We start from the raw sequence: 17,024 nt of genomic DNA on the forward strand, positions 1-17,024 counted from the left end.
AAACTCCCAGCAGCATGGGGATGGAGAGCCTGAGGGTAGGCAGAGGAGGAGTAAAGAGGAATGAAGATAAATGAGACTCACGTGGAGCTCCTAGAGGAAACTCTTTCTTGATTAGTAGGCTTTGAGGGGTGAAAGGGATCAGGACAGGACCTTTTTGTCTATCACTATACTACAAATAGGTCCTCAAATAGATTTATGGTACGCTGAAAAATACTATACAAAACAACTGAAAAAGCAAAATCAGTAGAACAATTCATATCCAAAATATAAGTCATTGTATCCTATGTTATGACAAATGGCAAGCAACAAATTTAGCTGTGAGTTTCCCAGTAGCCGGGATGAAAAGGGAAATATGCTTTGTAGCATGATTTGCAATGTCCATAAAAAGAAAAGTAACCACTTTCTTGGATCAAGAAGAACTCCCAGTCCCAAAACCTAACAAACATGTTTTCATAAAGAGAGAGGGAATAATGACCCCCTAACAATATACCTCCAGCAGATCAATGAGTTTAGTGTTGGTCCTATAATTTGCTCTAGGGCATCAAGCCAAAGTAGTATCTGCAGTCAGATACAAAGGTATCTCTCACAGGGGTGGGGCAGGAAGAAGTGAACAGTCAGGGAAGGGGACAGGGGTCTCACCCGATGAACATGCTCTTCATCCACCTCGGTGATGGTTTTATCAGCATCAATGCAAAGCCGCACCCTTCCCGCCGGCAGGTCGGCTGTTCCCTCATCCGGCTTCAGCACCGTTGCTGGTGTACAGTAGAGAGAGGGACATGGAGGGGAGAAAAGGGAGGGAAGTGAAGAGGAGAGGGGAGGGGAGGGGAAGGGAAGGGAGGGGAGAGGAACAGTCTCTGAGCTGCTGAGCCAGGCCCTGGAGCTGGAGAAGGGGCCTGGGACAGATCAGAAAGGGGCAGACTCCTCTCCCCTTGAGAACTATTCACATGAAGGATTCTGAACTGTGACCCCAAACCCTTTAAGGACAGAGGCTGAGTCCAACTCGCCAGGCACAGAGTAGGAACCCAGATGGCCAGATGGCTGGGTACACAACCATCTCATATCTAGACCTGGGATAGCAGACCATATGTACAGGCTGCCATTTCCCCTTCCGGTGTCCATGACAGACATCACTAATCAATCACTCTTCCCAGCTACGTTCTGACTGGCACTCAGAATCACTTCTCAGTAGAGTGAGGTCACAACTAATCGACAAAAGTGGGCTCGTGAGATGAAGTCTATTTGCCCACCTGCACTAGACCCTGGGTTTCTTGAGGAACACTGTAGGAACCAAACCATGCTTGTGGCGTTAATGAAGTAGTAAAATAATTAAATACCGAGGCTCAAATGTCTTTGAAAATGGTACCCACTAGACAAGGTGCCAAGCGTGAAATGACACCCAACTACTCCCACCCCAGAAAGCCACACATCCTCATCACAGTTTCAGCACCTCCTCCCCCCTCATCTTTCTCCCCAAACTGATCAGGACTCAGCGAATATGGCTAGCGGTCATAGGGAGCACAAGAAAAACAGACTCAGGTACCCCCAGTTGTGCTAACACCCCTAATTACCAAGAGTAAATCCATTCTTCTGAACCAGCCAGACTTTCTCTGCCTCATACCATCTGTCCTCAGAAGCCTGAGAGCAAAGATCACATAAATTAGACCAGGATGACACGGCCCTCCCTCAACCCCCACGTGAAGGGCAAACCCCTTAGGCGAGAGTTTCTCAGTGTGGTCTGGGACCACCAACGTCAGACTCTCCTGGGGAAGGGGGGTTATTTATGTGTAAGTGCATTGGCCCCCACCCCTGGTCTTTTGAATGGATGCTCCAAGGTGGGGCCCCAAGGTGGGGCCCCGGGACTTTGCATTTTCAGCAATCTGCTATTTATGCAGCTCCGGGTCTGAGCACCATCATGTGACATTGTGAGTAAGCGCAAGCAGGAGGAGATAGCACACATTCTTGGGACCTCCCTCACGCAATGGAGAATCTCATCCCAGGACAGGTGTAGTGGGGGCTTCCAGACCCCTGCTAGTTAAGGAAGAAGTGTTTGTTGCCTCCTCTGGGCTTGCCACTTCTCTCCAATTCCCTGTCCATCTCCTGCCCCCAACTTGAACACCCCCAGGGGCAAGTCTTTCCCACCCTTCCTTCTCTAGAGAGTCTGAGCTACCCTCCCCACTCCTGGGGTCACAGCCTCCTCACCTGGTCCAAGTCTCCACTCTGGCCTCCTTTGCCCCCTTCCTGAGAGGCCGGCCCCTCTCGGGTCTCCTGCGTCTGAGGCCTTCCTGCGTGGCTCTCCAGGGCAGGTGGTCTGGGTCCTTCCAGCTCCACAGCCTTGGCCCTGTCGTCCACTCTTGCACAGGGCTCCTCTGCTTGCTGCCCTCTGCCGTCTGACTGACCCTCCTTCTCAGCTGCTGCTGGGGTCTCCCTGCACACATCCACCTCCTTGGGGGCTTCATGGCCCTTCTGTGTCTCACTCCCAGCCTCACCTGCCTCCCGGGGCTCATTCTGAGGTCCATCTGCTTTCTCCTTTACTCTGGGAGCCTCCTCAACCTTCCCGATCTTCCCCTGTACATTGTCCATCTTCTCTGCCTTGATCTGTGGTTTGTCTGTCTTCTCTGCCTTACTTGGGAGCACACCTTCTTTGTCTATCTTCTGGGGACCATCCAACCTACTCCTTCGGCCCAGGAAACCTCCCCACTTTTTCACCTGAATTTGGGCCCCAGACAACTTCCCTTCACCCCCTGCATCCTTGGAGAGATTCCCCTTTGCCACCTTGTTTGGAGGGTCACCTCCCCCCTTCTCCACTGTCCCTGGCCTCCCCTGCTCACCTGGCCCCTCTTTGCCTCTTTGGGGCTCCCCCTCTTTCAGCTCTTTGGTCTGGGGGACCTCACCCCTTTGCCCTGTTGTGCCCTGGTCTTTCTCGCCTTTTGTCAGTAGCACAGTTCCTGGGTTCCCAAGACCCCCAGTCTGGGTCTTCTCAGACTTCGGGGCAGTATCCTCAGTGCTGGCCTGAGAACCACGAGGAGTCGGTGGGGTCTCCCTCTTTTTCACCCCTCCAGGGTCTGTGGCTGGGGGCGGGGTCTTACAGGCGGGAGCATCATGGGGCTGGGTCCTCTGCTCCGGCTTGGCTGAGTCCGGGTCCAGCTTGGCCACCATCAGCAACACATCGCCCCTCCTCACACCCCTCTTGAAAGGCAGAGGTTTTTTGACTGGGGCCCCACTGGGGCTCGATTCCTGAGGCTTCTCGCCGTTGATGGTGGTCATCAGCACAGGGTCCGCGGTGCCAGCCCCCTCGCTCTCCTTGACCGGAACGTTTGAGTCCTGGTTGTCCTGGGAAATTTGCTGGCTTGAAGATTTGGTGCCACTGTTGGGCTTGCTGTTAGGTTGACTAGTGGAAATTTCTGGAGTCTGAGGGAGAGATCACAACCATACTTAGCTACCTGCTGACCTGACAGCACTGGCATTCACTCATTCACTCACTCATTCATCCATTTATTTGTTCACCCAGATATTTATTCATCCAAACACCCTCAACCACCTACAAAATATGATGAGCACTGTGCCAGGCAACGAGCCGAACTCCCACTACCTGGACCTTGGCCCAGCACCTCAAGGCCAAGTGACAGAGTGAAAGGAGAATGGACTTTGGAGCTCAACAGATTCAACTCCAAATTCTCTCCTGACTGCCACTCACTAGCTGTATGGCCTTAAATAAATTACTTCCCTCTCTGAGCCTGTTTTCTTACCAATAAAATGAAGGCCATAATGGTCTACCTTGTAGGGTGGGTGTCAGGATTCATGATAATACACAGAAACTGAGCCCAGCACATAGCAAATCCTCAGTAATAGTAGCTGTTGCTGCTGTCATTTTTGTTGTGGTCACTGTTAGTATGTTTCCCCCCCTTTTTTTTCCCCCCTGTTTCCTACTGAGCCAGGAAGCGAAAGGACTCAGGGCCTGTCATCAGAGAACCTGTTCTAGTACTTGGCTCACACATTTCCCAATCACGTACATGAACAACACCTTCCCTTCTCTCTGAGTTTCTGTCTTCCTTAGTGCAGATATCACTTGACCGTCCAGATTTGTTGCAGGATGAGAGGAGGAAAAGCACTTTGGAAATCACCGAGAACCGAACAAACTGAGCTGCTGCTCATGCTGCTGCCCTGGTTCCCATACCCCACCACTCATACCAGGGGAGGGCCCTAGCTCCTGCCCAAGGTCCTCCACTCTTGCCCGAACTAGATATTTGGGCTACATCACACCCAGGGGGTCTCCACCACCTGCTCCTCTGCCAGGCCCTTTTACTGCCTTGTGATGTCAGCCCCACCCCACCCTCCATCCTCAACCAGGCTGGCTGTGGCCCAAGTGGTTCACAGGGCCAGCTTTGTCTCTGCCTCTGTAGATGGAGACCTGATAGGCAGCTTCACCTCAATACTTGGCTTCCCCGCCTGCCCTAGTCTGAGTTTTTCCATCTTAGACTGTGCTAATGCCAGCCTCCCACACAACTGGGTCTGGGAATCTGGGGTTGTAACTCTTCTCTTATAATGAACCAGCCCCAGGACCATAATGATTCTGCCCTTCAAAGCTTCAAGTCTTGTCTTCTTTCCCAAACCCAGGTCTATGTCCACTGCCTCTGAACTGGTATGCCTTCATTTTGCTGCCAGTCATTTCAAATCCAATCAAAAGATTTTGGCAGCTGCCCAAAGCCTATGGGGAAATCATTCAACATCACCATCTGCCATTCAAAGCTCCCAACAAGGATCCCCCACGCTCCAATCTGGTCCTATTGTCCCTGTTTACCCCCATGCTTTAGCCACACTGAGCATCTCCTACAACACCGGCCACTTCCCTGTTTCCATGCTTTTGCTCATGTTGAGCTTGCTGCCTGGAATGCCCTTTCCCCTCTTCACTTGCCCAATCCCTACTCACCTTTCCATACCCAGCTCAAGTGCTGCCTCCTTTGCAAATCTTTGCTTGAAGACCTCAATCAGAAATTGTCTCATACATCCATGAAGTCCCAGCGCCCTGTGCTAGCTCACCATATGCAGCAATGACCACATTCTTAATCTTATTCTAGCTTTGATTCTCGTATCCCTCATGTTTTAGGCGGTAAATGCCTCAAGAGCACCATCTCTATCTTCATTTTTTTGACGATGACGATGACGACGACGACGACAACGATGATAGCTATCACTTGCAGATCCCTTGCAGTGGGCCCCACTTCGCCGTTAGGTAATACCCTACCTAACCCTCATAAGAACCCAGTGCAGTACATTCTGAACTTCTCCCCATTCTACAGATAAGGAAGCAAACACAAAAATGTTAGGTGGCCCAACAGACAAAGCCAGAACGGAGAGCCATGCAGGCCTCTCGGAGTGCCCATAGCTGCGGCACATCCCCGGCCTCACTCATCTCTCCAGAGCTCATTGAAACTCTCTGGGAGCCTTACAAAATACTGGTGCTGTGGCCCCACTCCCGGGGAGTCTGACATAGCTTGTCTGGGTTGTGGCCCCCCAGAGGATTCCAGTGTGTAACCAAGACTAAGAACCCCTGCTCTAGCACCCAGGGTCTTGTGGCTCAGTCTGACCTTCTAGAGCCAGGCAGGACATTGCCTTGGAAAAGGGATTGACTGCACTTGGCAAACCTCACCACCGTCTACACCAGTTTGAGAAGTGAATCAGTACCTTATTTTTAACCAAACCACTGAGGAAGAAACACAGGGATGGGCCAAGCAAGATAACCAATCCCATCCTCCCTACCCCCACTCCGCTCTAAAGGAAGAGAGATCACGGGGTAGGGGGAGGGAAGATGGGATCGGTTATCTTTTCTTCACAGTCACCAAAGCCCTCAGCCCTCTGCAGCCTTCTTAGCATATGAGAGAAGCAGCACCTCCAGAATAATTGGGGCCAAGAGGAAGCTCACAGCACATCCATTTTACAAATGAGTAAACTGAGGCCAAGACACGGAAAGGGACTTGGCCTGGGTCACGAGGAATGGTGAGGTCAGAGTTTGGACCCAGTTCTCCTGACATTGGATATGGGTCTCTCTTTACCCCCGTGTTGTTCCAGCCTCTCTTTGTCCCTCACTGGCTGAGTGGCCCTGGGTAAACCAAGTCGTTTCCACAAGACTCATTTTCCACCCTTGCAAAGTGGCGATGGATTCTAATGGCTCTTTGTGAAGATTATTTGAGGGTTAAATGAAACAGTTGTGCTGGGATGAGGAGAGAAACTCCCTCCAGAGTTCTTTATCGATTGGGACAAGAAAAGTAAATTGGCAGGAACCAGCCACAGCCTGTGGCTTCGCAGGAACACATCCTGAGGCTGCCCTGCTCCGGGTCCAGGAGCGTCTTGGCCCATGGTCCAGACACCTGTTGTGGTCTGAGCTGTCCATCCTGCATCTTGGCTCTGAGTCTCTGTCTAGGCTCAGCGGTGACAGTTTGTCCCCATCCCCTGCTCAGCTCTGCTTCTTTAATCATGCAAAACATGGCCTGTACCCTTACTGAAACTTCTCCTCCCCAGGCTTCTGTGGCCACCACACCAGCCACCTCCCTCCCCAGACTGGCCCTTCGCAGGCAGTTTTCCAGAGCAGAGAACACACAGACTCTTGCCCTGGCACTGCCTCTATCTGGCCTCATGACCTTTTATTATTATTATTATTATTATTATTATTATTGTTATTATTATTATTATTAGCCTTACAACCTTGAGCAAGTCACTTGATGTCTCTGAGCTTTAGGGTCCACCGAGATAAGAGAATATAATCCCATCTACCCCATTACTGCACAGGGTTTCAAAAAAGCTCCTGGGCAGCTAAATGAACATTGTCTAGTGATAAACGGCACACAGGTACCCTTCTCCTGACCTAACAGCAGCTTACGGGGGTCGACTTTGGCCCCTGCCCATGCCTGAGTCAGGCAGGGGTGGGGACAGAGCCTGTCCTCCCTGTCATCCTCCCCCACAAAGCCTTGGCAGGGTGTTTCAGCAGCTGCTGCTGTTCAGCTGCTAGAAGAAGTCTCTGATGCAGCCAAGTTGTTGTAATTGGACAGGTGCAGGCACGTGGGGGGCCGGCCTGGCAAACAACAGCTGAAGGGGAGTGGAAAGCAGGATGATCCCTGGGCTCAAGCCAGCACTAGACCCTGAGGCCACCAGATTTCTCAGCCTAATTACTGCAGCATTCACCCCACTTCAAGAGGGCACCGAATATACAAGAGGAGATGCCCTTTCTACCTAACGCAGATGTACTGTTTTTAGAGATTACTGTTTGAGTTGGGTTTTGAAGGACGCATAGGAGTTCAAAAGATCAAACTAAAAAAAGAACATTACTCAAGGCGCCCTGCACTCTAAGCCTGCCTTCCTGGTGTGCAGCCCCATCATCCTGCCCAGGTTCCCTGGCTAAGGCGCTAGGGAAACAAAGGGAGACCGCACTGGCCACCATCAGGAATAAATTTGCACGTTGCTAAAGCATAGAAAATACATCTTGTCTAACTAATGCTTCAATCTGGCTGTGCTATTCAGAATAATTAAAGGTTTTTAGTGGATACCACCAACCAATCAGAAGGGAAGCCAGGTGGAGCAGGGTACTGAGGTCTCTGCCTGTGCCAAGCATTAATCCTTTGATTATTGAATTGTGGCCATTTCAAGAGACTAAGGAAAGGGGCCTAAGTAAGCAAGGCAGCTAGTGGGTACTTGGGGGGTTTGGGCCATGGCCATTTACCAACTGGAATGGAAGGGATTCAACACTTTTACAACCAATATCACTTTAACCAATGAGTACTAACCAAATATCTTTTCTGCTTAAATTAAATTGAGCTGTCCATACATCCTTAGCAAATATCTAGATTTCCTTTTGTGCAAAAGTAGGGGTAAAATGATGCCCACAATCATGCATCACCTCACATCATTCATTCATTATTCAAACATTTCTTGAGCACTCGCTATGGGCCAAATATTATGTTCAAGATACAGAGTTAAATGAGAGAGATGGTTGTTGTTCTTAAGGAACTCCTAGTCAAATAAATCACGTGATCAACTAATTTCTATGCCTGCCGAAATTAAGACAGGCATAAAGGATGCAGTGGGAATCAGAGGGTTTTGAAGGATGCATAGGAGTTCGACAGATCAAGCTAAAGCTAGGACATTCCTCAAAGTGGGAACAGCAGGAGCAAAGGCAGGACGGTGAGTGACTCAGAGGAAGTTTACAGAACAGGATGGTGGCTATTGACAGGCACCCGGCCCCCTTCTCACAGGGCCACTTACCTCTCGTTCTGGAGAGGTGAGCGCTGCCTGTTTCCTTTGTCTTGCTTCCTTGGACTCTTTCTCAGTCTCCCGAACCAATTGCTTAATGAAGCCCCCTGGGATGACAGAGAAAAGGGGAGGGGGCGAGGATGGTGGAGGGCTCTTGTCCTCTTCCCGAATCTGTTTTGTGGAAGGAAGGAAGGAAGGAAGGAAGGAAGGAAGGAAGGAAGGAAGGAAGGAAGGAAGGAAGGAAGGAAGGAAGGAAGGAAGGAGAGTGGGAGGGAGGGAGGAAGAGAACTCAGTGAGTAAACCAGTGGGGGCAAGGTGTCCTTAAAAAAGTTTGCAACAGAGCCCGGGAGGGGGCCAAGGAAGACATACATGACCAAGCCCATGTATGAGAGGCCACAGCAAAGCAGGTGAGGCTTGTCGGGGCTCTGGGAGGCCAGGAGACAGCGCATGAAAAGGGAATGCGTGAGCAATAAAAGGTTACTCCAGGCAATATGATTTCTGCCTGGACCGAGTTACCTCATAACATGTATGTGGACTGTCAAGGCCACTGGTTCCCTTCCTAGGTGTGGGACAGACCCATCTCTGGGAAGACCTTCTCTAAAAGGAGGCTTTCCAGTTTCCAGAAGGAGTTGGACCACAGGGAACCATCCAGTTTGTAGTTAACATAATAATCAATTAATCACATAATCATTCACTGTGTACCAGGAATGGTAAGGTAGAGAAGGGATTGCAACCATGGTTTACGTAAAGGTCCAACCCTAGGGCTAGAGCCCACTCCACTGACACAGTACTGTGGCTTCTTGACGGTCCTTAAACCAGGACCTGGGCCACCAGGGGTGCCCCAATACTGGGCCCTAAAGCTGTCAGGCTAGACATGAACATTTTACCCCAGAAACATGGTTCAGGCCAGAGTTACCAGGACTTGGGGTACAGCTGAAACTGCTTCTTTGGCCACAGTGACCTTAGGGGCTGAAGTATGTAACCGGTTGTGGTCCACTGAGTTGTGTCTTTAATCAGTATTACTGTGACAGCTCATAAGGGGGAAGAAAATTCTCCAGAGCTTTCTATGGAAGAACTACACACATATTGGTTTAAAATAAGTTCCTAATTGAGGTCCTCTGATTTCTGCAGCCCAGCTGATAAACACGGACTCCAAAGAAGATAAGTAAGGCAGGAGACGAAGCAGAGGCCATGGATAAGGCTGGTCAGTGGAGACCTCTGCCCAGAAAGAGAGGAGCAGGGGACCTGTGAGGCTCAGCTCACGTTCACGCCACACTTCTTCCTCTCCATGCAGATTGAAACCCACGTCACCAGAGAGAATGAGTCTCAAGACACATTCAGCTGAGTGCTGACCTCTGCTTCTTTCAGCATTATTGTCAATGCTACACCCAGATCAGTCAGGGAGGGGCAGAGGCAGTAAGTAGCTCAGAGGCAGCCAGAAAGAAGCTTCTCACCCACCCCACCCTTCAGCCTGCAATTCATCAAATCCCGAGCAAGAGGGTGAGTGAGATGAGGGGTGGAAGAGGTAACAGCCATTAAAGAAAGAGGCAGCCCCCTTCCTGGTACTCGTAAGGAATATAAAAGAGAAAAGAGGAATGACAGGGGAGAAGGGCCCCTTTCCAGTTCTCCATGGTGGCAGAAGGGAGGGACCCTGGACGCCCATCCCCATGCCATAAGCCTGGCAGCGAACAGCGCTGCCTCTACCCTGCCTCCCACACTCCTCCTCCTACACCAACTCCTGTGTTCATCAGAGCTGCCCCGAGGATGGAGACGGGACAGCTGGCCCGTCCTCGGCCCCCCACCACCAACGGAGGAACAGGAGAAACCAGGCAGGCAGTTGTGGGAGGAGTCGAGGGCATGGTCGCTGATGGCCAGCTGGGCTGGAGAGGCCTTGGCTAACCCAGCAGGCTGGGAGAAGACGGGAGGTGGGATCGGACCCGAGGTGACGGGGAGCAGCCCGGGCCACCCATGCGGTGACTTGTCCTCCAAGGGTCGAGTTGGCCCCTGCAGCGCGAGCCCTTTGCGTTACTTTCCTTCTGCTCCCACAGGGCGAGGCGTGATGAGATGGCCATGCTGAGGCCGCGCCGGGGCCAAGCGATGAGATGTGATGAGATGGAGGGGCTCTTTGCCAGACAGCACGGAATGAGGCTACGGACACGCTCAGCACATGAGGCGGATGGACACAGGACTGACCCACAGAGACACAGTAGGAGAGAGAAGAGAGAGACAGGTTAGCTCGTGGACACTGCCCCACTCCCCCTCCCACAATGCCACGCGCCAAGACCACGCAGCCGGACGCCACCCGCTGTCATTTACGCCGGGGACAGTACCGTCAGCGTGCAGGCCGCTGGCCACGGAGTGCACGGTACCCGGAAATCTTTCTCCTCTTGACCTCACACTTCAACATTTTATTGAAGTATAACACACAATCAGAAAAGTACTTCATCCTAAGTGTATATAGCTCAGTGGCTCTCACAGAAAGAACATGCTCTATAACTAGCACCCTGATCCAATTAAAAATATTATGCCACATCTTCAATTTTAAAAATGTTTTATTTTAAAATAGATCAAATTTCAAACATTAATTAAAACTAAAATAATGTTAATTAAAATGATTACAAATAAAAGTTAATTAAATTAAACAAAGTATTAATAATCGTAATTAAATTACACTTAAAATATTATTTTATTTATAAGAAGTTCAAGAAATCGTCAATCTAATCTATGGTGATGGAGGTCAGAGGGGCTGTTAGCTTTTGGTTGGGGCAGGGCCTAAGGGAAATTTCAGGGACAATGAATGTGTCCTCTATCTTGATTGGGGTGATGGCTTCAAAGTAGATTACATGTAAATATTCATCCAGTTGTACAATTAAGACTGGACATTTTACTGTACGTAAATCACATCTCAGTTGAAAAAACAAACAGAGCGTTACCAGCCCTCTTGACCCTCCTTCATGCCGCCTTCTCCTCACTGTTCTCCCGAGGGCAACCTCTAACCTGACCTCTAATACCATAGAGTAGCAAGTTTTTTCTTTTGCAGGGAGCTCCACGGTTTGACCACGCATATTAGGAAAGGGATTTCGGACTTAAAAAGCCGTCTTTTGGAACACAACTTTGAGGAAGTAATTCTAAACCAGAAAATTTCATCACTGTGTTGCTCGTAGCACCAAAAAAAAAAAATACAAATAATAAAAAGACAACCCAAGTGACCAATAAACAGCAAATGTTAAATAAATTATAGCACGTCTAACTTGAAGGACTGTTATGAATCCACTGGAATGGCGTTTAGGAAATATTTTTAAGCAGCCATACTGAGGTATAATTTCTACGCCAGCCATAAGACTCACCCCTGGTAAGTATACAATTTGATGATGTTTGATACATTTACAGAGTTTTGCAACTATCGCCACAATATCCATTACCCCAAAATGACAATTCATGCCCATTTGCAGTCACTCACTGTTCACACCCTCAGCCCCGGGCAACCACTAATCTACTTTCTATTGCTATAGTTGGCCTTTTCCGGACATTTAAAATAAATAGAATCAGAGAGAGCACCTGGCTGTTTTCACTTTGCATAATGTTTCTGAGGTTCATCCACATCGCTGTGTATATCGGTACCTCATTCCCTTCTGTTGCTAAATAGCATTCTATTATGTGGGTGGACCACATCTCTGTTTATCCATTCACCAACTGATGGGTCATTTCCACTTTGGGGCCATTACGAATGATGCTGCTATCAACAGTCATGAAAATCATTGTGTGCCCATATGTTCCCATGCCTCTTAGAAGTGGCATTGCTGGATCACAGGGGGACTTTATGTTCAGCTTGTTGAAAAATAGCCAGTTTTCCAGAGCGGCTGCATTACATCCCATCCCACCTGCAGTGTATGAGGCTTATAGGAAGCATTTGCAGTAACATGGGAAAGGTCTTGTGTTGACTTGTGAAGTGCTTAAGAAGGGAGAATGCAACATTTTACACATGTAAACGATCTAAAACGGGCATATAAACATCCCCACGCAGAAAATTAAGAATGGAACTACATACGCCAAGATCTTGGAATGAGTCTTTCTTTTCCCTTTTAGCTCCAGACTCGGCCTGCCCTCTGAACAGTGTCCCTCACTGACCCTTCCCAGTCCGCTCCCAGGAGACGCTTCCCAGTCCCCAATCCCCAGCTGTCAAAGCCACCGTCGTCCAAGAGTTTTCAAAGGCTTGCTGGCCTATGGGTAGCCACTTTCAGTGACATCCATAAGAAGGTGGCTTGGAGGATGTTCAAGGTGGTCTTGCGTCAGGCACAGACTACTGCACATCCCGGAAGCCGGGGAGGTAGACGCTGGCTCTGTGCAGAAGCCAGTTCTCATCTTGCGAGAGCCCACCATGAATGCTTCTTTCCAACTCTATGATGAGCAAAGTCACATTAGTAGCTTATAATGAGCTATGGGAGTGTTTACCCCACAGAAACACAAATACTACAGATCGGGGCTTTGATTCGAGGAGAGGGACATCACTGGCTGAGACCCCAGCGCACCTACAGGGCCTGGCAAAGACAAAATCTCAGCTCCAAAGATCCAAAAGGAATACTTCAGCTCTGATGTGGTCACACACCCATGGGGAGACCCTAGAAACATGTCCAAGTGTCTTAAAAAAAAAGCCCTCGCAGTATGGGCTCTCTAGCTTGCAAAGGCACTGGAGAGCAGATGACCTGCAAAATGAGCAGGAGGCCAGATGTCTGGGGAGAGGGGCTGGGGGCTAGGGAGGGGACCAAAAAATGCCCTCTGCACTCATACCCTTGGGAGACACTGAAGAGGCCCCCCAGGGACGCACAACCAGAATCCACTCTGCTATATGCCTGGGGAGCAGAGTCCAGTTTCCACCAGGCCTGATGTGAGGTGGCTGCCCTGGCCATGGTTCCCCTTCCTGTCCAGCCCAGGCCTGGCCTGGTCAGTGGCTGCTTCAAGGCTTCAGGGGAAATCCTGGCTGTTATTCTGGGCTGTCCTCAGCTGGGACTGCGGGCCATGCCCAGGGGACACAGATGACAATGAAAGGGATCAGTGTGGGTCCTTCACTCTCTGAGTCCTGCCCCTCGAAGGCTCAAGGCCAGCCCCACTGACCCAGGGCTAGGAGCCAATCCTACTGGGGAGCTTTGTCAGGCCTTAATTTAAGCAAGTGTTCTTATCACCACATTCCCTTCCAGGCCTGAAACTCACACCTGCCTCATCAGCTGCTGTTTTAAGCCCGTGAGAAGGCCCCAGATGCTCAGAATTTATAATATAAAGTCTCAAGTCTCTGCTTAGGGGTGAGGGAGGCTGGTGACAAGAAAGGCCACCCCAAAGCCAGGGATGACATGAAACAGTTTTCCATGCACATATGCTAGATCTGAATGGCCCCATGGGGCCCTCGAGGCTTTCCCCATCACCCCCCAATGTCCAGTACTGACACAGCAGCCAATCCTTCGGTGACTTCACCTGTCTCATAAGACAAACTCTCAAGTCTTTATAGCAGTCTCCAGGGCGCTCAGGACCACCTGCCCTAACATCTCTCCTTGCTCTTCCAGGTCAGTGACACCGACCTCCTGGATGCATCCTTCTACACAGGTTCCCACCGCAAAGCTTTGCGCATACTGTTCCCTCTACTTCGGATGATTTTCCTTGCGTATGGCTCACACACTCACATCCTTCAAGTCTTTGCTCAGAGTCAGCTCTCAACGGTCCTGACCTCACCATCATGATTTAATTGTAGCATAGCCTCCACCCTGCCCCACCCCACCCCATCCCGCCCTACCCAGAATTCCCCATCATCTTATCCCGTTTTTTGTTTGTTTCCCCTCATGGCAGTTAATCACTGTCTTTCTTCCTTATATTTTTTTGTTTAGTTCCTGACTTCCCCCACAGAACACAGCCTCTATTAGGAGCACAATTTTCACCTGCTCTGTTCACTTATCCTAGAACACATACTTAGCTCCCGGTAAGTATTTGTTTAAATGAACGAGTGAATGAATGAATGATCAGGAGTGCAGCTGAGCAGGGGCAGCGCAGCGGTTGGCAAGTCTAGGGCAGGGGTTTAGCACATACATCCTCCTGTGCTGCCTGCTTCTGCGTACAGGGGGCAGCGTGTTATCATGGGAGGAAAACACCTACATTCTGGACAGGTGCCTGATCACTGGTAACTGCTCTCAATCGTTTTCCTTTGACTCCGTGTTCAAAGCTGGTATGGAGCCCCCAGCCCCGGATGATTCACCAATATATAGGGAGAACCTACTATGTGCCAAACAGCCTTACACCTAAACTGCCCCCGGCCCCCTTAATTTCCTACTGGACCCAGAATCCTCCTAAAAGCCATTGTCATATTTCATTCCCGCAACAGCACCACATGATTGACATCACTTCCGTAGAGCAGACAGTGACTCAGAGAGGTTGAGGCACTTGCCTGAGGCCACCCAGCAAGGTCAAGCTGAGCCCCACCCTCAGGCGTGTCTGGATCCTCTCACACATACATGTTCAGCTCCCATCACAGCTCCACACTGGTGGCAACATTAAGAAAGGGCCGATCTGGGGCCTCCAGGTTGGGCCTCAGAGGCAACCCTGTATCCTAGCGGCATATTGTGGAACCATAGGAAGTTAGCTCAAGTAGGTACATTCAGGGGCAGGATTGGGTGTGCACTGATATTTACTTAGCTTCCGTTTGGTGTTAGTGTTGGGTGTGTCATAGTTTGGGGATCAGGGGTTAACGAATGTGTCCAAGGTCACAAGGAGGGAGTGGGGATGACCTGGGTGCCTGCGTTCCTGTTCTTTCTGCTCAACTCGGAGATCTCTGCCCTCTTATCCTGGAAAGGAGGCAACGAGGCAGGGCTACCGACGGTAGCACCGCTCAGACCGATGCATCGCTCTGGGCCGAGGACCTGGAGATCACGCCGTTCGCTCTTCCCTCCCGGCCCATGACGAGGTGGATTCCATGAGTAAGCTCATCTCGGCAGACTCAGGCAGGGGGAGGGAAAGTGCCTTGTTCCCAGCCAGGTAGTGGCAGAGCTATCCCTGACCCCCCCGTCGGTCTGACTCCAGAGGCTGCGTTCAAGGTCACTAGAGCACACGGGCCTCCCACCCTCTCCTGTCACTATATATGGCCCATAACCGCTTCTCAATAAAAGCTATGTTTTCTTTTCTTTTTTCCTCCTATCTTCCATCTTTCATAAGCCTGTTGGGCCACATCCTCCAGGATGCCTTCCCTGAGAGTTCCGGCCCAGGCCACCGTCACCAGATTCTCTCACAGCCTCTTGCCTCCTCCACCCAACCACTCCCATCGCCTGGCCCTTTGCTGGCAACAGGGCTTAGGTTCACTATTGGGTCCTTCCTTATTTTGATTTTCATTTAGAATTCTGTCTTGCCCAGAGTTTGGCTCCTAGGTCTACGTTTTCATTCCTCGGCTAGCTCACAAGGTCCCTGGAGGTGGGCAGAAGGCGTTGGCCACTGTGAGAATCAGCACAGAGTCAGGATGCTCAGCTTAACAGCTGGCTGCCTGACACCTGGTCTCTCTGCCGGTTCCATCTGAAACCTACAGTGATCAGAAGATAGTGGGGAGGGGAAGACGATGGGAGAGTGGAAGACACCATCTTCCACCCCTGAGCTGAGTGTATTTCATTTGTCCCTTCGGACACATCCCCTGCCTCTTCCACCTTCCAACTCCCAGGTGGGTTCGGCTAGTGGGGAATACCCACTGGCAGAGATCAGGGGGCATCTCTGCCGTCAGCTCTCCCCCTGCGGGGAAGCCCTGGGTTGGCTGCCTCCCCGCACCAAAGGCACCTTCAGGAAGCTCCCTCCACCTGTTACCCTCTCCTGTTCTGGCATCAGTTCCCTCTCCTGCCTCTTTAGTCCCAGAGGAAATAACAACTCCCACTGTTGCAAGTCAGCATGCTACACCACTCTTTGATGGAGGGGGGTCAGCAGATTTTTTTTCTGTAAAGGGCCAGATAATAAACCTATTGAGCATCAAGAAAGTAGGGTCTCTGTTGCAAGACTCAGTTCATCCTTTGCATTTCAAAAGCAGCTAGGATGATAGGTAAATGAATGGGCTAGCTGTCTCAACACAACTTGATGTTTGAAACCAGGCGGAGAGCTGGGTTTGGCTGTGGGAGGTCATCTGCTGACCCCTACCTCGATGGTCACATTAAATCCTGCCCCTACTTTGATAAATAGTTCCTTTCCTCAACTCTCCTCAAATGACCCCAGTGGAATGAGCCAGTGCTTCCCAGAGGACTGATTGGGAAAGTGTTGGGGGGATGGGGCCACGGCTCCAGCACCCACGAGGCTTGCTGTCTCTGAGGACCCCCTTCGGATCTCCTTCCCAGCCCCTCCCTCCCAGGCGCCTGAGGCCGTTTCCTAAATGGAAGGCCCCTGAGTCTGTGCAGGCTGTAGAGCGCAAGGAGCGGCTTGGTCTGCCTCTCTAGGCTTTATAATAGCATCCCCGCCTGCCCCTCCCCCCTTGCATTCAGAGTTTGCTCTGTGCTCTTGGGGCTGTGGCCTCCGGGGTCCTGTTGGTCTCTGGCTTCCCATTGAGCCTGGTCGGTGGAAGGCTCTGGAAGGAGAGCTGGATATAGGAGGGTCTAGAGGTGGGGTATCTACCCCACCCTACCCTGCTCCACATAGGGCCCTAGTCTGGGAAAGGCTGTGTTTCTCCATCTACAGTCAAGAGCCCCTTGGAGGGGGTCCCAGACTCTAGTAATCCACCAGGCTCCTGTGTTACCTTTCTTCTGCCTTGTAATGAGGCCCGAGGCTAGATTTCCACCACT

General features: G+C 50.7%; 1 protein-coding gene across 3 annotated transcripts in view; it reads right to left on the reverse strand.

The window, feature by feature from the left end:
* Positions 1-17,024, reverse strand: part of MYO18B (myosin XVIIIB) — a 239,968-nt gene that overhangs the window by 216,699 nt on the left and 6,245 nt on the right. For all 3 annotated transcript variants that reach the window (XM_016124218.2, XM_036221665.1, XM_036221666.1), the window contains 5 exons: positions 10,275-10,429; positions 8,254-8,412; positions 2,200-3,408; positions 1,569-1,635; positions 640-752 (listed from right to left, as the gene is read on the reverse strand). In XM_016124218.2, the coding sequence (XP_015979704.2) occupies positions 640-752; positions 1,569-1,635; positions 2,200-3,408; positions 8,254-8,412; positions 10,275-10,313 (1,587 nt within the window). In that variant the 5' untranslated portion in view covers positions 10,314-10,429. The remainder of the gene's footprint in view (positions 1-639; positions 753-1,568; positions 1,636-2,199; positions 3,409-8,253; positions 8,413-10,274; positions 10,430-17,024) is intronic.

Source organism: Rousettus aegyptiacus, unplaced genomic scaffold (assembly GCF_014176215.1).
Source record: "Rousettus aegyptiacus isolate mRouAeg1 unplaced genomic scaffold, mRouAeg1.p scaffold_m13_p_5, whole genome shotgun sequence".
Taxonomy (NCBI): Eukaryota; Metazoa; Chordata; class Mammalia; order Chiroptera; family Pteropodidae; genus Rousettus; species Rousettus aegyptiacus.